We start from the raw sequence: 16,205 nt of genomic DNA, 5'->3' as shown, positions 1-16,205 counted from the left end.
TTGTGAGAGGTAGGATGATGGAGTGGGTGTCTCAGGGGTGGTATTGTTTGCAGTGTTGTGGATTTCTTGCAGATGGAGTCCTGTGTTGGATTGGGTGGGTTTGCTGTCTCAGAGGTAGTAGTTCATTTGTGGTTGAGTGCATATCTTAAGTACAGTATCTTGTTTGCGACTGCTTTCTCTTCTGTTTTTTTACCAGATGTATGAAGACCTTATGAGAGACAATGGTCGGATACGGACCCAGCTAGAAGAGACACAAATTCTGGTTACCAAAACCAAAGTTGAATTGGAAAAAGCCTCTCAGGTAAGAGAGCAGCACTGCAAGTGAAGGGGAAGACGTGGTAGAAAACTGGACAATTGGGTTGAATGAGCATTATTAGAGTGATAGCCTCCATCACTCAAGCCTCAGCCAGTGCTGGTCGAAAACCTGCCTTTTCATCTGAGAAACCCTACAATCCAGTCCCTGGGCTTCTGTAATAGGGTAGAAGACTAAGGGGATGGATATTAGCAACCTGGCGTGCCTTTTTCTGAGAACCAGAAAGTTGCCCATACAAATCTCAAAATCCCCCTAACTGAAGGATTAGCTTTTGGCACTGCTGTGTAGGCCGTGAGCATGGAACCTCTACAACCTCTGAAAGCTTTTTCAGTTCTCTTTCCTTAGTTCTAGTATTGGCCTGTGCTGTGAGTTTGGGTGGGGGTGGTGTCGGTTATACGAGAAAAAGTAATGATGACATAGGATGAAATGGTTCGCAGCTCTAGCTGAGTGTGAGTGGCAGCAAAAAGACTACTCACACATTTGATGACGTCATTCGTCTATCCGCAGAAGAACAGGTAAAACGCCGAACACGTCCAGTCCCCCGGGCTTTTTATCTTTTCGTTCTTCTGTGCATTGAGACTTTAGACCGATTCCTCTGTGTGCTTGTTTCACAGAGACAAGAAAGAAATGTCGACAAATCAGTCCTGCTAGAGACAGAGAAAAAGGTAAGAGTTGCTAACAAGGGTTTGTCATTTCTGATCTAATGCCAGGATAGCATTTATTTTGTGCAAGAACCTGCTAAGAATGTCCCCAGTGTATTCTGGAGCCTGTTACTAATGGTCAAACGTTACAGGGATGCCAGTTTACTTGTTCCTGTAGAAAGCTGCTAGTTCACTTCCGCAGGCTCAGCCCTGCTGCCATTTGTGATTATGCCTGGGTCGCTCACGCATATTATTGTTTCTGAGATGACCAAAATGGCCTGACAATATTTCCCCCCTCCCCCTTTTCCTATAGGAGAAGATGATCCTGCAGAGGAGAATTTCAGAGCTGGAGGAGGAGTTGAAGGTAAGCATCGTTAATCAAATGTTCTCATTTTAAACAGCTCCATTCTGTTAGTGTGGCTGGCCACAAGCTTTCCCTTGTGGGGTGCTGTGCATGCCATGGGGAGACTGGACGTGGGTGTGATTCAGAACCAAGGAAGACAAGTAGGACTCGGCCATGGGTTGAGAGAAAGCGCATCACAAAAGGGAGGTCTGCCCAAATCTTATTGTTTCGTTGCATACTCCTTTTATTAATGGCACCGGTGTGGTATTGAATTTAGCATTTATAACATTGCATTTTTATTAACAGTCGTATCAAAGAGAGCTGATCTCGGTCCCCCTGTTCATACCCCCAGATGAGTCCAGACAAGTGGGTTTTGCGTCCCTGCCAGCAGATGGAGGCAAAGAATAAAAACTTTTCAGTCTCTACTACATAACCAAGAGTGCCACTTGCTGTCCCTCAGTATTTCTCTGTCTCCAGCAGATGGTAGAGGTGCAAACCTGCGGTTGGAGATAAGAAAAAAAAATAGAGAGTTTAGATTAGAATTAGAGCAGAAGAGAAGTGAAGATTTGTGGAGACGATCCCTGAGGTGTTAGGTTTCTTCGTGGACCATCCCTCAGGCTGAGCAGGGGGTTGGCAATCCCTGATCAGCTTTGGTCTGTAGCAACTTAGGGGTTCCCTCTTTCCTCTTGAAGATTTCTTCCCCAAAGTGTCTCCAGCAGCAGGGAAGTATTTCTTTCTTCTGACTGGCTTTGTTGCCTTAATGGCGCAGTGTCTTTAAAAAGAAAAAAATTAAGCAGCAGCGAGCAGCTGAAGGGCTGTCGGGCTGTGTGATCGCTTAGCAGGCCATCGGGGTGGAAGAGGCTGGGAGAAGAAGAGGCCCAGAAGAGGAAGAGGCCCGTGAGGCCACCGGCGGCCCGGAAGAAGAAGAGGCCCATGAGGCTGCCAGTAGACACCATGTCACCGGTGGCCTGGAAGAGGATGAGGCTTCCGAAGCCGCAGGTGGATCTCTCGCGATGCACGTGGTTTGATTACCGCATGGGCCGGCACACGAGGAGGAGCAGCTGAATGGCTCCCGCTGCCATATATCTGTGTGAGTATGTATGAATGAATGAATGAGAGCCTGACCTGGGGGGGGAGGGTAGATGTGAATGGGAGCCTGACTGGGATCTGTGTGAGTGTGGGTAGGAACCTGTCTCAGGTGATTTGTGTGTGTGAATGAGAGCCTGTCTGGGAGAGAGTGAGTGTGTGTGTGTCAGTGTCAGTGTCAAATTTGTGCTGCCTTACTCAGGATGACTGGAAATAAAAAGTTTTCAGGTATGGAGAGTGGAATTTTCCATCCTTAATTATTGGATGTTATTCTGTTGCTTAGATCATTGGGCATATTCTTTTTATAAGTATGGTTTTACTAATATAATTGCTTTATATTCCTTGATTTTATTGTTTGTTTGAATGATTTATGACAACTGATGATGTTTCTGTTTCTCCATTGCTGCACTGCATTCAGAGTCTGGCTTGTTGCAGTTTGCGGTTCAGTTTCTGTTTATAGTCTCTGAATTTGGTGAGGATCAGTCTGTGTTCTGAATGTTTAATTGAGGTGGGGTATTCTGTGTTAAAAAAAAAAAAAAGGAATTGGTTACACAGGACAGCAAAAATGCTAGCACCGGCCCTGCTATAACCTCAGTCTCCCTCTTAGGGAAGAGGGAAGAGTATTCTCCTGGTCCCTTCAGGCTGTTGCATGGATGGCCATGGGCATGGGCAGTGTCTCCTTGAATGATGTGACACATAGAGCATGTGTGTGTGTGGGGGGGGGGGAAGGAGAGAGAATAAGCATGAACGAGAGAGACAGTAAGTGAGCGTATGTGTCGGTGAATAAACATGTGTGCGTATATTAAAGAGAGGAGAAACTTTGTACATCATCCCCACTACTCCACAACAATCGCAGGGTGATTGGAAATCAAAATCGCCAGGTATGCAGTGTAGAGGATTTTAATTATCATGAATTTAATGTGCTTGCTGTTTCAAACATTTTTATTGGTATTTGTGAAATATTTCAAAATGTTTAGGAATTCAATTATTGGGTTTATTCTACTCATCAGCTGTTTGAAATATTTATTCATTTTGTTATTCTTTTTATTAGTACAGTTTGATTGTTATGAATGATGTTTTATATTTCTTGATTTTTTTTATTTTCTGAGGAGTGGTGGTTTCCATTTTTTCATTGTTGCACTGCAAATAGAATCTGGCTTGTTGCAGTTTCCAGTGTATTTTTGGTGTACATGTTTCTATTTCTGCTTTATGGTCTGTTTATTGGGTATTTGGTGAGGGTCTGTCTGTGTTCTTCATGTGAATTAAGCTGCAATATTCTAACGTAATTTTTGTGTAGGGATCTATTACAACCTGGCTTATTCTGTGCTCCTAATAGAAATATATTGGTGTTTTAGGGCCTGGTGTAATATTTGCTGTGTTGCTCTTTCAAAGGTAGTATTGTTTCTACTTGAAATCTGCAAGTTAGTGCTGTTTTTCTTTGGGAGGTTTACTGTATCATAATTCATGTCTTTTGAGGGCTAAGCACACATCCAGCACATGTTAAAATAGGCCTAATGCCATATGGGTTCCAAGTATCTTTTGCCCAGGGTTTTATAGCTGGCACCACAACAGTGCATGAAAATATTTATATACATATTGTTGTGAGTGATGTTTTAACCTCAGAAGGCTGTACTTTGTTCTTTTTTCATATAAAATCTGTAGTAAATGCATAATGTTTAATTGTGTGTGGGGAGGGCTGAAGGCTGGGATGCCTAATATCCTTACGGGGGAGCCCATTCACTGCTGGCTATGCCGCTGGCCACCACCACTACCTCTTCCTAACCTGAGCTTTTGCTGCCTGCCTCCTCTTCTGGCTCCCATGGCCCACCAGTAGTGCAGCCTCTTCTTCCAATGCTCATGTCACTTGGGGTCTAGGACACAATCAAGTAGTAGCTTATAGGGGCAATGCAGTGCTTTGGTCAGGTAGAAAGCAAGTTCTAAAAAACAAAAAATCCAGCAGGAACTGGAGGAGTCTCAGTGTGGATTAGATTCAGGGGAAGTGGGAGAAAATTTATGCAAGGGGGGGGCGACCCTTTTTTCAACCCACCTGCTACCCCGGCCCTCCCCCCGGTCCTTGATTATCCAGTGCTGATCTATGGAAACGTTGAAAACGCTATGCGGGAAGGGTGGAAGGTAAAGTGATAATCACCCATCCCTAATGTTTTTTTTTTTCTTCCTTTGCTGCACTATAACACGTTTGTTTGTTTGTTTTTTTCTTCTCCTCCCTGCGCCTCTCTGTCTCTCCCAGGTGCTGGCGGACCTGAAGGCGGACAACCAACGATTGAAGGATGAGAACGGGGCATTAATCCGCGTCATTAGCAAACTCTCCAAATAGCCCCCACTGTGGCCCTTCTGGCCATCACCTGCACAGACACCACACCTGGAAGAATGGTTTCGGGGATTCAGCAGCACCCTTAGCCCAGTTTATTTTGATTTTGTGTGGGGGCAGGGGGTCTTCCAATGTTGGGAGGCTCTCGAGGGGAGGTACGTGCGGGTGCTTTGGTAAGGAGGGATCGTTTCACCTGTTAATGGTTTTGACTGCAGAGAGTTTTCCTCTTTTTCTTTGCCCTGAAGCCTTGTTTGGGACCAGTCAGGCCTCTCTTGCCTTTATCTCTTCATCAGATATTTTTCCAGACAAGAGGGGAAATTGCAATGAGAGATTCCATGTACCCAGAGACCAGCTTTGGGCTCTCCCTCGGTGTTTTTGCAAAGGAAAAGACGACTGGCTAAAATTCATGTCCATTAAATGAAAGTGGAAAATCCTGCCAGAGCGCCTCCAGAGTCACTGTGATTGCGTTTAACGATTTGGTATCTGAGATGAAGGTTTCCAAGCAAATAGCAGTAACTCTGTCTGCAGGCTCCCAACGGTTAAAATGAATTGGCTGGGAATTTGTTTTAATCTTCTTAACCTTTAAAGCCTTGATGTAGGGGTTTTTTGTTGTTTTTTTTTTAAGGAAAAGACCATCTGCCTCTGGGTCCTGTGCTCCCAGAAATGCTGCAGTCCTCACCCAGGGCCGCACCCCCTTCTCGCAGCCAATCAGAGTGCAAGTGGGGAGAAGACCTAGACAGGGGAAAAGTCGCGTTTGTAGTCCGGTTGGACATTAGAAGTAAACACTCCAATTCCCTGATCTCCCTGCCCCCCCCCCCTTAGGTTAAAAATAACAGGATGGTTGTGAAGACATAAACTTAATAAGCTAAAGAACTCGGTTGCCAGGGATGTTTGCCATATTTAGATACTATTTTTAGCTTTAACTTCCAGATGAGATCTTCCCAACTGCAAGGAAGAGTGATTTTTCAGTTGGCTATTATATTTCAGCAGACATGGAAGGAGACGGTTGTTTCTCGATTTGGCAGACTTTTAAAGAATGAGGAGTCTAAACTATTACATTGTAAGGTTTAGGGACTTTAAATTATATCATCAGGGTCTCAATAGTGGCATCCAGGACCTGGCTATAAATACAGGAGCAGATACCTGGTTTTAAGTAATAGAACAAACTATGACAGCAGAGGAAAGCCACAGGGCCTATCTACTCTGCTCATTTTCAAGTCCTCCAGTAGTACTGCAGACCTTACTTGATCTCTGGCTTTACCCCCACACTGCTTCTTCAGCAAGGATCCTCTATGCTTGTCCCATACTTTTTTTTTTTTAATTCTGTTGCTTGTTTTGCTCCCATGGCCTTCTTTCACAGACTGTTCCATGCATCTAGCACAGCTTTCTATAGCAAGTGAACAGTGACGTCTGGTAACAGGTTGTAAGTGGCGATGCCATGTTCTGGACAAGCGCATCTAATGCCATTTTTGAATTCCGAGATCATTGGGTTTTGACCACATTCTACTATATTTGGTAAATAAAATGTAGGGGACAGATACAGGATGAGTCATGTTTTCCCAAATAATACTTGAATTTGTTGATCAGCGAGATAGGGAGATAAAAGGGACTTACTGGCCTCACATAGCAAGTCAGTGACTGAGGGGGGTTTGACATGTGATCTAGCACTCTTTTTTTTTTTTTTTTTTGTTCCAGTCCAGAGGTATAACTCTGTTAGATCATTCCTCCTCCCTGATTTACAAGAAAAGACAGGCATATCCTATAGTAAGGAGACTTGCTTATGAGATGCCAGATAACACCTGGCAATAATTCAGTTTTGCAGCATGAGAAATAAGAGGAAACCTTACCATTGACAGATTCCAATGTGGAACACCATTTCCCTGTAACCTTGAGCAGTTATTTATTTTTTAATTTTGTGCATTAGATAGTTAAAATTATTTCACTTTCCAGCCTTGGGCAGATTCTCAGCAATTTTAAGGCCACCAATGTATTTGGGGATGGAGTTGTTTTGTGTTTTGTGTTTTTTTTTGGTATTTATAATTTTGGATTGCTTACTAAGTTGAATATACACGGCCTTGCAAACATTAGTTTATTAATGGGATGCCAGTGAGGCTTAAGGCTTATTGCGGGATGCTTAGAGCAGACCGGGAAGCTGTATTCTGAGCAGAATGCAATGATGCAAAGTCTCTATGGGAAACTATAGGTGTTAATTGAAATTACACACAAACCGCTGCTTCAGATCTGGCCTCGTAGTGCCAGCAGTATGAGACCATATTTACGTCTGGGCATATGCTTACTGCTCTAGTTCTGGGAATACAATTAGATGTCTCCGCCATCTAATGTATTGCTAAGATCTGTAATCTTTGAGCTGGGGGCATTCCTCTTCCACACACCCCTCCGTCTTTTCCCTGAAAGTTCTTTCAGTCCCAAGGACACTGTGAAAGTGAGCAGAGCGCAGCAAAGCAAAACTAAGCCTAGGTGGAAGCACCATGTGTTTAAAATAAGTGCACCTAAGAGAGGAACCCCCTCCACCCCTACCACCCTCGCTTGTCAGTCGAGCTAGCCTCAAAGCGCACAAATTTAAGATGCTCAGGTTGCAAGCAAAGGAGCCCTGTCCTGCTCCTTAACCGAACCCGGCAGAAACAGATGAGGCCTTGTGTGTGCGAGCATTGAAGAGCTGTGCGGGCTGCGGTACGTCACTGCCGTGACGACACTTACAAATACCAGGAAATTTGGTCCTCATGAGAAATGCAGTGAAAAATGCATCATTCGCAGAGCCCTTTCCCCATGAAATGCCATGGAAGAATGAAACAGCACGTGGTCATAAACAGTTAAAATGACAGTACATTCTACGCTGATTACCCTTCAACCACTTGACTCTTTTAGAAGGTATGAAAACAGCTACACTAACTAAATTGCTCCAAAAAAGTACATTTGCCTTGAGGCGGCGGAGTGAGGAGCTCTGACTCTGATGCTGCTTTTGATCTTACACCCATATGTGTTTGCACAGTTTTGGAATAAAAGGAACACTTTTTAGTAAGGTCACACTGAACATAGCATTTGCAAATCTGATACCTGCTGCATGGGGTTTCTGAACACAATCAACAGGGCAGGTTTATTTAGATTCCTAATTCTGGGATTGACTAAGTGGGGAGAGCTTTTGAAAACTAGAAATACTAATATCTCCCAGGAACTAAATAAGGTGATCTGAATGTTTGTTTTAAATGCCAGCTGGTTTTTAAACCAAAAAATTGCTTGTACTGCTGTTTTAAGCAGTTAGCTGTTCCTGAAAAGTAAATTAAAAAATGTCTGAAGAAAGACAGGAAGGATACTATACAGTACAGAAGGCTCAATGCGTACACAGACGCGCACACCACTTATTTGTACAGAATCTTAGTAAATCAGAACCCCATATGGGTTATTGAATATCGGGGCATAGTGTCCGAGAGAATGAAGAATCTCGCCATTACATGGTCAAAGCTGCCAACTAGGGTAAGCACTTATAGTTCATAGAGAGGCTCAATAGCTGTTACTTCTGAACCTCCAGTTGTGGAATATCTCTCTTGAGACCCTCTTAAAGTCAAGACCACCTAAAGCGGCTTGGACTGAGCAGCAGAAAGGTCAGAAGCATTGAACAAAAGAGTTATTTTCCCCAAGAAATCACTCTAATGGGCTCTTATGGGCAAAGCTACTGTTGTTTGTTTTTTTTGTTTTGTTTTTTTTTATTTTACTCTCTTTAAACTACTGTTGCTTTCAGTTTTAGCTCCCAAAACTACCCTTTTAAATACTGAGTAACTTGTGTATTGAGTAATATGTTCCAGCGTATGCAAAAATACTGTTAAGACCCAGCGAGCATGTCCTTAATAAAGACATGTTGATGGTACACAATGTCCTGATCGACGCTGTACAGAAGTGCAGAATTCAGTATGCACCATATTATTTGAGTTATCAACTTGTCAGCCTTCTGCAGAGCCCTGCAGATAACGGAAGCAAATCAGTATTAGTGCTGTTGAAAGCAAAAGTAGTACATTACTTTATAATGCTGCTGATTCTGTATATTACGTATTGATGATGTAATGATCCTCTTAATTAGTAAAGCAGTTTTTGCCAAAATGATTGCAAAATTCTGGTATTTTTGGTGACCGAGACTGAAATCTGGCATTTTCATCCATTTCTCATTGTGACCAAAACTTGGAATTTGTCATTAACAAGATTCCCTAACTCGTCTCCACAGTCAGACAGAGCCAGGCGCCGGCCGTTCCTCGGGTGAAAAGGGGGCTGCTCAAGCTGAGCGTCCCCTTTTCAACCTGGGGAACGCCCGCCAGGCCCAGCCCCCCGACCCACCCTGTCTCCCCTTCCCCGCCCACATTGTGCTCGCTTCCCCAAGGAGTCGCGAGTTCTGTGTGCTGCGGACTTAGTCCTCTGGCTCGGAGGATCTCAAGTCCTGGTCCTGAAAGGCCACACTCTGCCTAGTCTTCTGGAAGTCCACAATGAATATTCATTAGATATATCCGCGTACACTTGGTCTGCGATTCAAGTTACTTTGCATGTTTTGAATTACTCTCTGAAAATGTAGACAGATTTGCGGCGGTGAGAGACAGACACTGAGCATCCCTGTTCTGTAACCTTTGTGGCATGAAGTTCTCCATCAGGAATCTAGGACTTCTATTTTGGAAGCACAGTTAGTTTGGTTAAAACCAATAGCATATTTTAAGGTATTTTCTCACCCAGTTGCAGTAATAATTGTGTCTTGTGTGTCCACATTGAAGTAAGTTTGTTTACCATGATTGCCGCAAAAACAGGATGTGGCATCGCTGCTTGGTCTGGGTCTTTTTTTTTTTTCACTCGCGTGACTTGCAGTTGTCAGATTGAGAGAGGTTAAAAGGTAGGACTGTCTTAGCGTGCCTTCTTAAAATGAGATGCTGGTATCTGCCGAGAGGGGAGTTCCTGCACTGCTGAATTTCAGCCCTGTGCTTAACCAGGGAATCCTGGGACTTACACAAGGTTTCTTGGCAGCGGACACCAGTTGTTGCTCAGATTGTGATGTCCAGTCCTGCTGTGGCAGTCAGGAGAATGAAAGGAAGAGGGTGTGTAGAAAGGGAGTGTCTTTCCGAGGGAGAGATCCAGCAGGGCTCCTAGCGAGGAGAATAATCCCAGCCTGTTCTGTAAGGGCGGGACTGGAAGGGGGCGCTCAGCATCTCAGAGAAGTCCTTGTATGAGCAGGCAAAGGTTTCGCCTTGAAATGTCCTCTTTTGTGAAGAAAACCTTGCATAATATGTTGACACTTGGGCTGTAGTTTATTGATATTTTAACCAATTATAAACTGTGGCCTAGTGTCAGCTGAAAACTGTAAGAAATGCTGCTTACAGCAGTGGTGCTCAAGCCAGGTACCCCTCCCTCCCAACCAGTCAAATTGTTAGGATACCCCCAGTGAGGAGAGAGATCGTCATAGATTGAAGGTTGTGCGTGCAAATATCGCATGTGTATTAGGAATATCCTGGAAGCCCGACCAGCTGGGGGGGGACGGGACCCAAGGACTGGTTTGAGCCCCACTGATTTAAGCATTTGCTGTAAAAGTGGGATTCAGACTGCTAAAAATTGTGATCTGGAATAATTTGATTTTTCTGGTGGTCCCTCTGGTTTTGGCATTGCTGTTGAGTGGCTCCTGAGCAAAAAGCTTGGAAGCCACTGTTGTCCTTATTAGACTGCCTAGGACTTAGTAGCCGTTCTCTTTAGGTCTGAAAGCTGGTCATAAAGGTGAAAATCTTTATAAAACTATGAAGAAAAGGTGTTTTGTTTTTTTGGGGTGGTTGGTTTGTTGGGTTTGGTTTTTTGTTTTTTTTTTTAGCAAAGGTGGCCAACTCTAGTTGCGAATATTTTCCATCATCCCATGTGGTGCCCCCAGTTGTGCGTAGGCCTTACAGACTACCTCCAGATAACGTTAGTTCTCATTTCATAAAGGGGATATTTTCAACCCTTGTGAGAAACACCTGGAAAGGATATGTTTCGAACTAAAAACTTCCCATTAGGTGAAAGAAGGAAGCTGCTAGCACTGCAGGAGATAAATTCAGCCATCTGCCAAGCTTAGGTTTAGGGATTAAAGAGTGGGCCTGAACAGCTTTAACGAAGGCAAGCAGTGATGCCCAAGGTTGCTGAAATAGTTTTGTTTTGTTTTTTCCCCTTCATCTGAAAGAAAGAAAGCAGCAGGTGTCCCTCTCCTCCAGTACCTATTCTGTCAAAGGCCACATAAAGCACTTTCACAGCCTGCCACGTTCCCTCCTTTCCTTTGAGCCGACGCCCTCGTCGTAGTGCCAGCAAAGCCCGCCATGCTCCGTCCATACCCCATCCCCTCTGAATCCAGGATCCTGCCATCCGTGCTTCCTCCCTTCCTCATCCATCTGCCCTCTCCATTTAGTGTCCAGTATTGACCAGGGCAAATCTTTCTCTCTCTGTATCAAACCCACTTTTCAAAGCTTGGTTTTTTTTTTTTCACTTGCTTTTTATCAATTGTGCAATAATATATTTATGAACTGTTTTTGTTTTGTTTTTTTTTTCTGTTTTGTTTTTTTTTTATCAATCACATTGCAAATATGTACAACCGCAGCCTTTACCATTTGCTTTTTAAAAGATATGTTTATATAATTTATGAGTTGCACCGTTTTGAAGTCACAGTTCTGTGTGTTTTGTGTAAATTCCCCTTTGTCATTTCCTCTCCCCTCCGACTAATCCTGTCACTGCCGACTTTGTACACGTTTGTCCTGCCCTCATGTTTCATTTAAAGTGTCACGCAGAGGTGGGGTGTCAGCCCAACTCCCCAGATCTGCAGATAATAAAAACCACTTTGAAACCTGCCGCTGTGTCTGGATGACTCTCTTGACAGTGATTGCTACAAGACCACTTTCTTTTTCTATTGTAGTAGGCCCACGAGCAGCCTTCTTCCGGCTTAAGGAAGTCATAATGCACTAGAAAAAAAAAAGAGTAGTAGATTCTCTTGGTGCCTGCTCTGTCTGAGGTGCAAGTCTTAGTCCTCAGGGTCACTGAGGACTGGATGGTTGAGGGATATGCTGCTCTTCCCCTGTGAAAAGTTTTGGAGAGAGCTCTTCCTGCCTCCCTTCTGAGATCTAAGGTTCATAAGCAAGTGTAACCTTCCATGCAGGCCGATACAGTACAGTGAGTTCAGGTGGAGCGCACTGTTAACCCGCGATTGGACGCGCGTTTTCGACGCGCTAGCTTTACCCCTTATTCAGCATTGGGTAATAGCGCATTGAAAACGCACGTCCAACCCCCCCCCCCCCCCCCCCCCCCCCCCCCCCCCCCCGAAACTAATAGCGCCCACAACATGCAAATGCATGTTGATGGCCCTATTAGGTATTCCTGCGCGATTCAGAAAGTAAAATGTGCAGCCAAGCCGCACATTTTACTTTCAGAAATTAGCGCCTTCCCAAAGGTAGGCGCTAATTTCTTCCGGCACTGGGAAAGTGCACAGAAAAGCAGTAAAACCTGCTTTTCTGTGCACCCTCCGACTTAATATCATGGCGATATTAAGTGGAGGTCCCGAAAGTAAAAATAAATAAAATTTGAAATTGGCCCGCGGCTCGCGGGTTGAAAACCGGACGCTCAATTTTGCCGGCGTCCGGTTTCCGAACCCATGGCTGTCAGCGGGTTTGAGAACCGACGCCAGCAAAATTGAGCGTCGGCTGTCAAACCCGCTGACAGCTGCCGCTCCTGTCCAAAAAGAGGCGCTAGGGATGCACTAGTGTCCCCAGCGCCTCTTTTTGCCGTGGGCCCTCATTTGAATACAGAATCGCGCGCACAGGAGAGTGGCCGAGCATTCACCCGCTCTCCCGTGACTTTTACTGTATCGGCCCGATAATTCCTTACATACACACACCTCCCCCCCCCCCCCCCCCCCCCCCCCCCAAATATGCTGCTTTTCCAATGACTTTAACACTAATACTGTTTAGATGCTCTGAATACCCTCGACCTGTTTCTTAACCTTTAGGTCTTTTTTTTTCTTTCCTAGTTCTTTTTCTGACAATGTATTTTGGGGACAATTTTAACAAAACCCCACAGCAGCAAAATGCACTCTTACCTTTAGTGATTTCTGGAAAAAAAAGAAAATACCTGGATGTTTTGCCTGCCTACTTTGCCCCTGCTGCTTCTACAAATGAGGTTAGGCAGGGGGAAACTATGGGCAGATATCTATTGAAATATTCAGTAGACGCGCAAAGCTTTCCTCCTCACCCAAGGTATGCTCCCAGTAACGTCTGCACATAGACGGCCAAGTATAACCAGCTAGTGAAACTACGTGACTCTGTTCAGCCACTTTGCGCCAGACTAGACCATTTCCTAATGAGGGATCTAGCTGCCTAACTCCATAGTTGGGTGGCCAGCTCCCTTTTGAAAATCGCCCCCTTTATTTCTTGTATATTTCATAAAGAATGGGCAGCTTTTAGTATGACCATTCTCTATGTTTATAAATCGCCTCCCCTTTGGCCTGATAGTGCATTGCCTGCCATCGGGTTCTGTCCAGAAACATTTCAACAGTACATCAATTTATGGCGTGACTAGAGGAAACACATTTCCAAAGATTTTCAGCACCAATCTTCTCTTGAATGAAGGAAAATCTAAACCACTAAAACTAATCTTTCTTTATTTTGTGCTAGTGTTGCTTTTGTAAGACACAAGAAGTAGCCACTTACCTAATGTAGGCATAGCCTTTTTAAGAATTGGCAGGAGGACAGAAGTCACACAACTCTGGGTATTGCACATCATTTCTTGGTAATGTTCAGAGAATGATGCTAACCAGTGTTGCGACTTTTTTTTTTTTTTAACATCTATCCTTACAATGTATCATAGCAATATAATACAATAGATATTGGCATATAAGGACCGATTGACCTCCCAGTCTCTCCTCATGTTCTGTCTACACTGCTGTCGTTGAGGACATCTCCCAGCTGTCAGCCATATAAGCTTGACCAAGCCTTTTCTGTTATTTCCTTCTTGGTCCTCTGCTGTTCCATGTGGTCAAGCCTATGTTGCCGTACCCAAAACACTCAAACGCTACATTTCTTTTACGCACCCTCTCTCTCTCTGTTCATACCACAACATGCTTAAATTGTCAGTTTGGGTTTCTACCAACTCTGTAAAGAAGTATTTTCTCCTATTTCCTCTGAGCCTCTCTTATCCTTGAATGTATTATTCTCTGGAAACTCGCACCATCACGTACTTATTGAAACCTGCTACATATTTAAATGTTTCTATCATACCTACCCTTGTGTTTATCTCTTCTAGACAACCTATTTCATCTTCCTTAAATTTCTGTGTAGGGTTTGTGTTACAGGCTCTGATGTGAAAATTTCAGTGTCCTTATAAATGTGCGACCTTCAGAATGGAATACAGCACTCCAGGTGAGTCTTGCTAGTGATTTACCCAAGGGCTATATTCAGTCTTCTTTCCTGCTGATGATACCTCTACTTACGCATGTTAGCATACTGGCAGAGTTCCCTACAATGCGATTACGCTGACTGGCAAAACCTTCAGGTTATCCGTGATGATTGATCCTAAGCCCTTGTATGCTAGTTCTTATCCTGCTAATGGATCTTTGTGCCCAGATGCATGATATACTACCTTATTTTTCTTTTGTTGTTGTTTGATTTGAACCATATGCTTGACCCTTCTTCTAGATTTTTAAAGTCCCCATTCCCTTTTTCCTGTGCTACTTATTTTATCCCAGTACAGATTTTTCTCCTCGGACAAGCAAGATGGCAATCCTCACCCATGGATAATGTCATCAGACGGAGCCCAGCCTGCATTTTAGATCTCAAAGATTCTAGAACTTTTCACATGTCCTACTGAGCATGTGCCACTGTAGTTATCACCTTGTCCCATAGGCAGAGTATCTCAGTCTTCAAAGCCCCCGGATACGTGTGCTCACGGTGTTAAGCTTTGCTCTCCTTTTCAGTTTTCATTGTGGGGTTGTGTTTTTTTTTTTGGACTTGCAGCTGTTTTTCTTTTTTTTTTTTTTTACCTTACCATAGTTTTATTTTTTTGTATTTTTTCTCTCCTTTCAACTCTCTGCCAGCCTCATGGTGGGCCTTAGTTGCTGTGCAGCCTAGCAAAGTCTAATTCCATTCCTTAGAAAATAAATATTGAACCTTTAGTTCAGTTTGAGTCCTCTCCTTGCTCTGTCTGTTTTTATGTCTTTGTCCGGTGCTGGCAGGACTGACAATGCAGTCTATGGCTGATCCATGTAGGCCACTGAGCCTGGGACTTCCTTGAGTTCTACCCGGACAGGATTTCCATTTTGTTTCACCAATCGATCAGTATTGATGGAGGCTTGGACAGTGAAGGGAGCGAAGACCTCACCATTCCTATCGGGGGGGGGGAGCTTGTCACACATTCTAAGGATCTAGTTGCCATGGCAGAAGCCCTGGACGACATAGCCTCCTCTCTTACTTCCCAGTGATGGCACTGCAGTCTCCTTGTTCTTATGTTCTTAGGGTGAACAGAAGCCTGGGCAGGCATCGTTGCTGCTGCACTTTCGGTGCCATACCCAGTATTGGTTGCCTGTATGTTCAAATGCCAGGGCACTGATGGTCTGACATGTCAATGTCAGGACTGCGTTGGGAACCAGGACTGCTATTGAGTGTATGGTTACCCTTGATACCATCAAGGTGCCATGGCTTGATGCTATTGAAGTGCGTGGCCACACTCAACACTGTAAGGGCATTCAACCAGGAGTGCCATTGAGCACCGTACAATGGGAGTCCTGCGCCATAGACGTTAGTGGGTGGCATTGTGTGCCATAGATGCCAGAGTAATGACATTGTGTGCCATGTGCCTCGTTACATAGCATCAACCTCGAGTGTTGTGCTCTCAGGCCCTAAGTGCCAGTGAGGGGTGCTGGTGCCCTCAGGCATGGAGACCATTGGATGTGTTGACCACAATGCCCTACGTAACTGCTCTCAAAGATGTCAAGCACCCTTGCTGCTAGGGGGAATTGGGATCACCATCAAGCACCCTGGTCCCTCTCGAGGCTGTTGACCGGTTGGGCACAGGGGTCATGAGAACCCCTCAAACAACCGGGGCTTTGGGTTTTGGATGGCCTCTACTGTTGAGCGCCAAGGCATCCAGGGTGCATCATGTTCCAGTGCCCTTGAGGCTATCTAGCTTTGGACTGATGACCCCTCCGCGGTGACAGGATGGGGCACTGAGGGTCCTTGTGATGTGCCATTATGGCATACCGCTATCAGGCGCTATGAACACAGACACTCAGATGCTCTGAGTCTCCATCCAGCGCCAGAGGTGCTGAGATCATGGGGTGTTTGGGGCTCTGCCTTGCTTTGAGCACCATCGATGTGGACGAGTGCCGGAGTTTCTGTCGAGGCTATCATTAGCAAGGGGTGCTGGTGAGGGACCGAGTTCACAACACCAGTGCCTTCGGGCACAAAGGTAGGTTGCCCTGCTTGCTCCTGCTCAGGCAGCCTCTGG

General features: G+C 44.7%; 1 protein-coding gene across 4 annotated transcripts in view; it reads left to right on the top strand.

Annotated features, from left to right (window-relative positions):
* LOC115079057 (protein phosphatase 1 regulatory subunit 12A-like) overlaps positions 1 to 11,563 on the top strand; it is a 120,863-nt gene extending 109,300 nt beyond the window's left edge. For all 4 annotated transcript variants that reach the window (XM_029582061.1, XM_029582063.1, XM_029582060.1 and 1 more), the window contains 4 exons: positions 197 to 301; positions 928 to 978; positions 1,268 to 1,318; positions 4,632 to 11,563. In XM_029582061.1, coding sequence (XP_029437921.1) covers positions 197 to 301; positions 928 to 978; positions 1,268 to 1,318; positions 4,632 to 4,718 — 294 coding nt within the window. In that variant the 3' untranslated portion in view covers positions 4,719 to 11,563. The remainder of the gene's footprint in view (positions 1 to 196; positions 302 to 927; positions 979 to 1,267; positions 1,319 to 4,631) is intronic.
* The last annotated feature ends 4,642 nt before the right edge of the window (positions 11,564 to 16,205 follow it).

Source organism: Rhinatrema bivittatum, chromosome 17 (assembly GCF_901001135.1).
Source record: "Rhinatrema bivittatum chromosome 17, aRhiBiv1.1, whole genome shotgun sequence".
NCBI lineage: Eukaryota > Metazoa > Chordata > Amphibia > Gymnophiona > Rhinatrematidae > Rhinatrema > Rhinatrema bivittatum.
The sequence above is the reverse complement of the archived record's forward strand: the minus strand, read 5'-3'. Positions and strand labels throughout refer to the sequence as shown.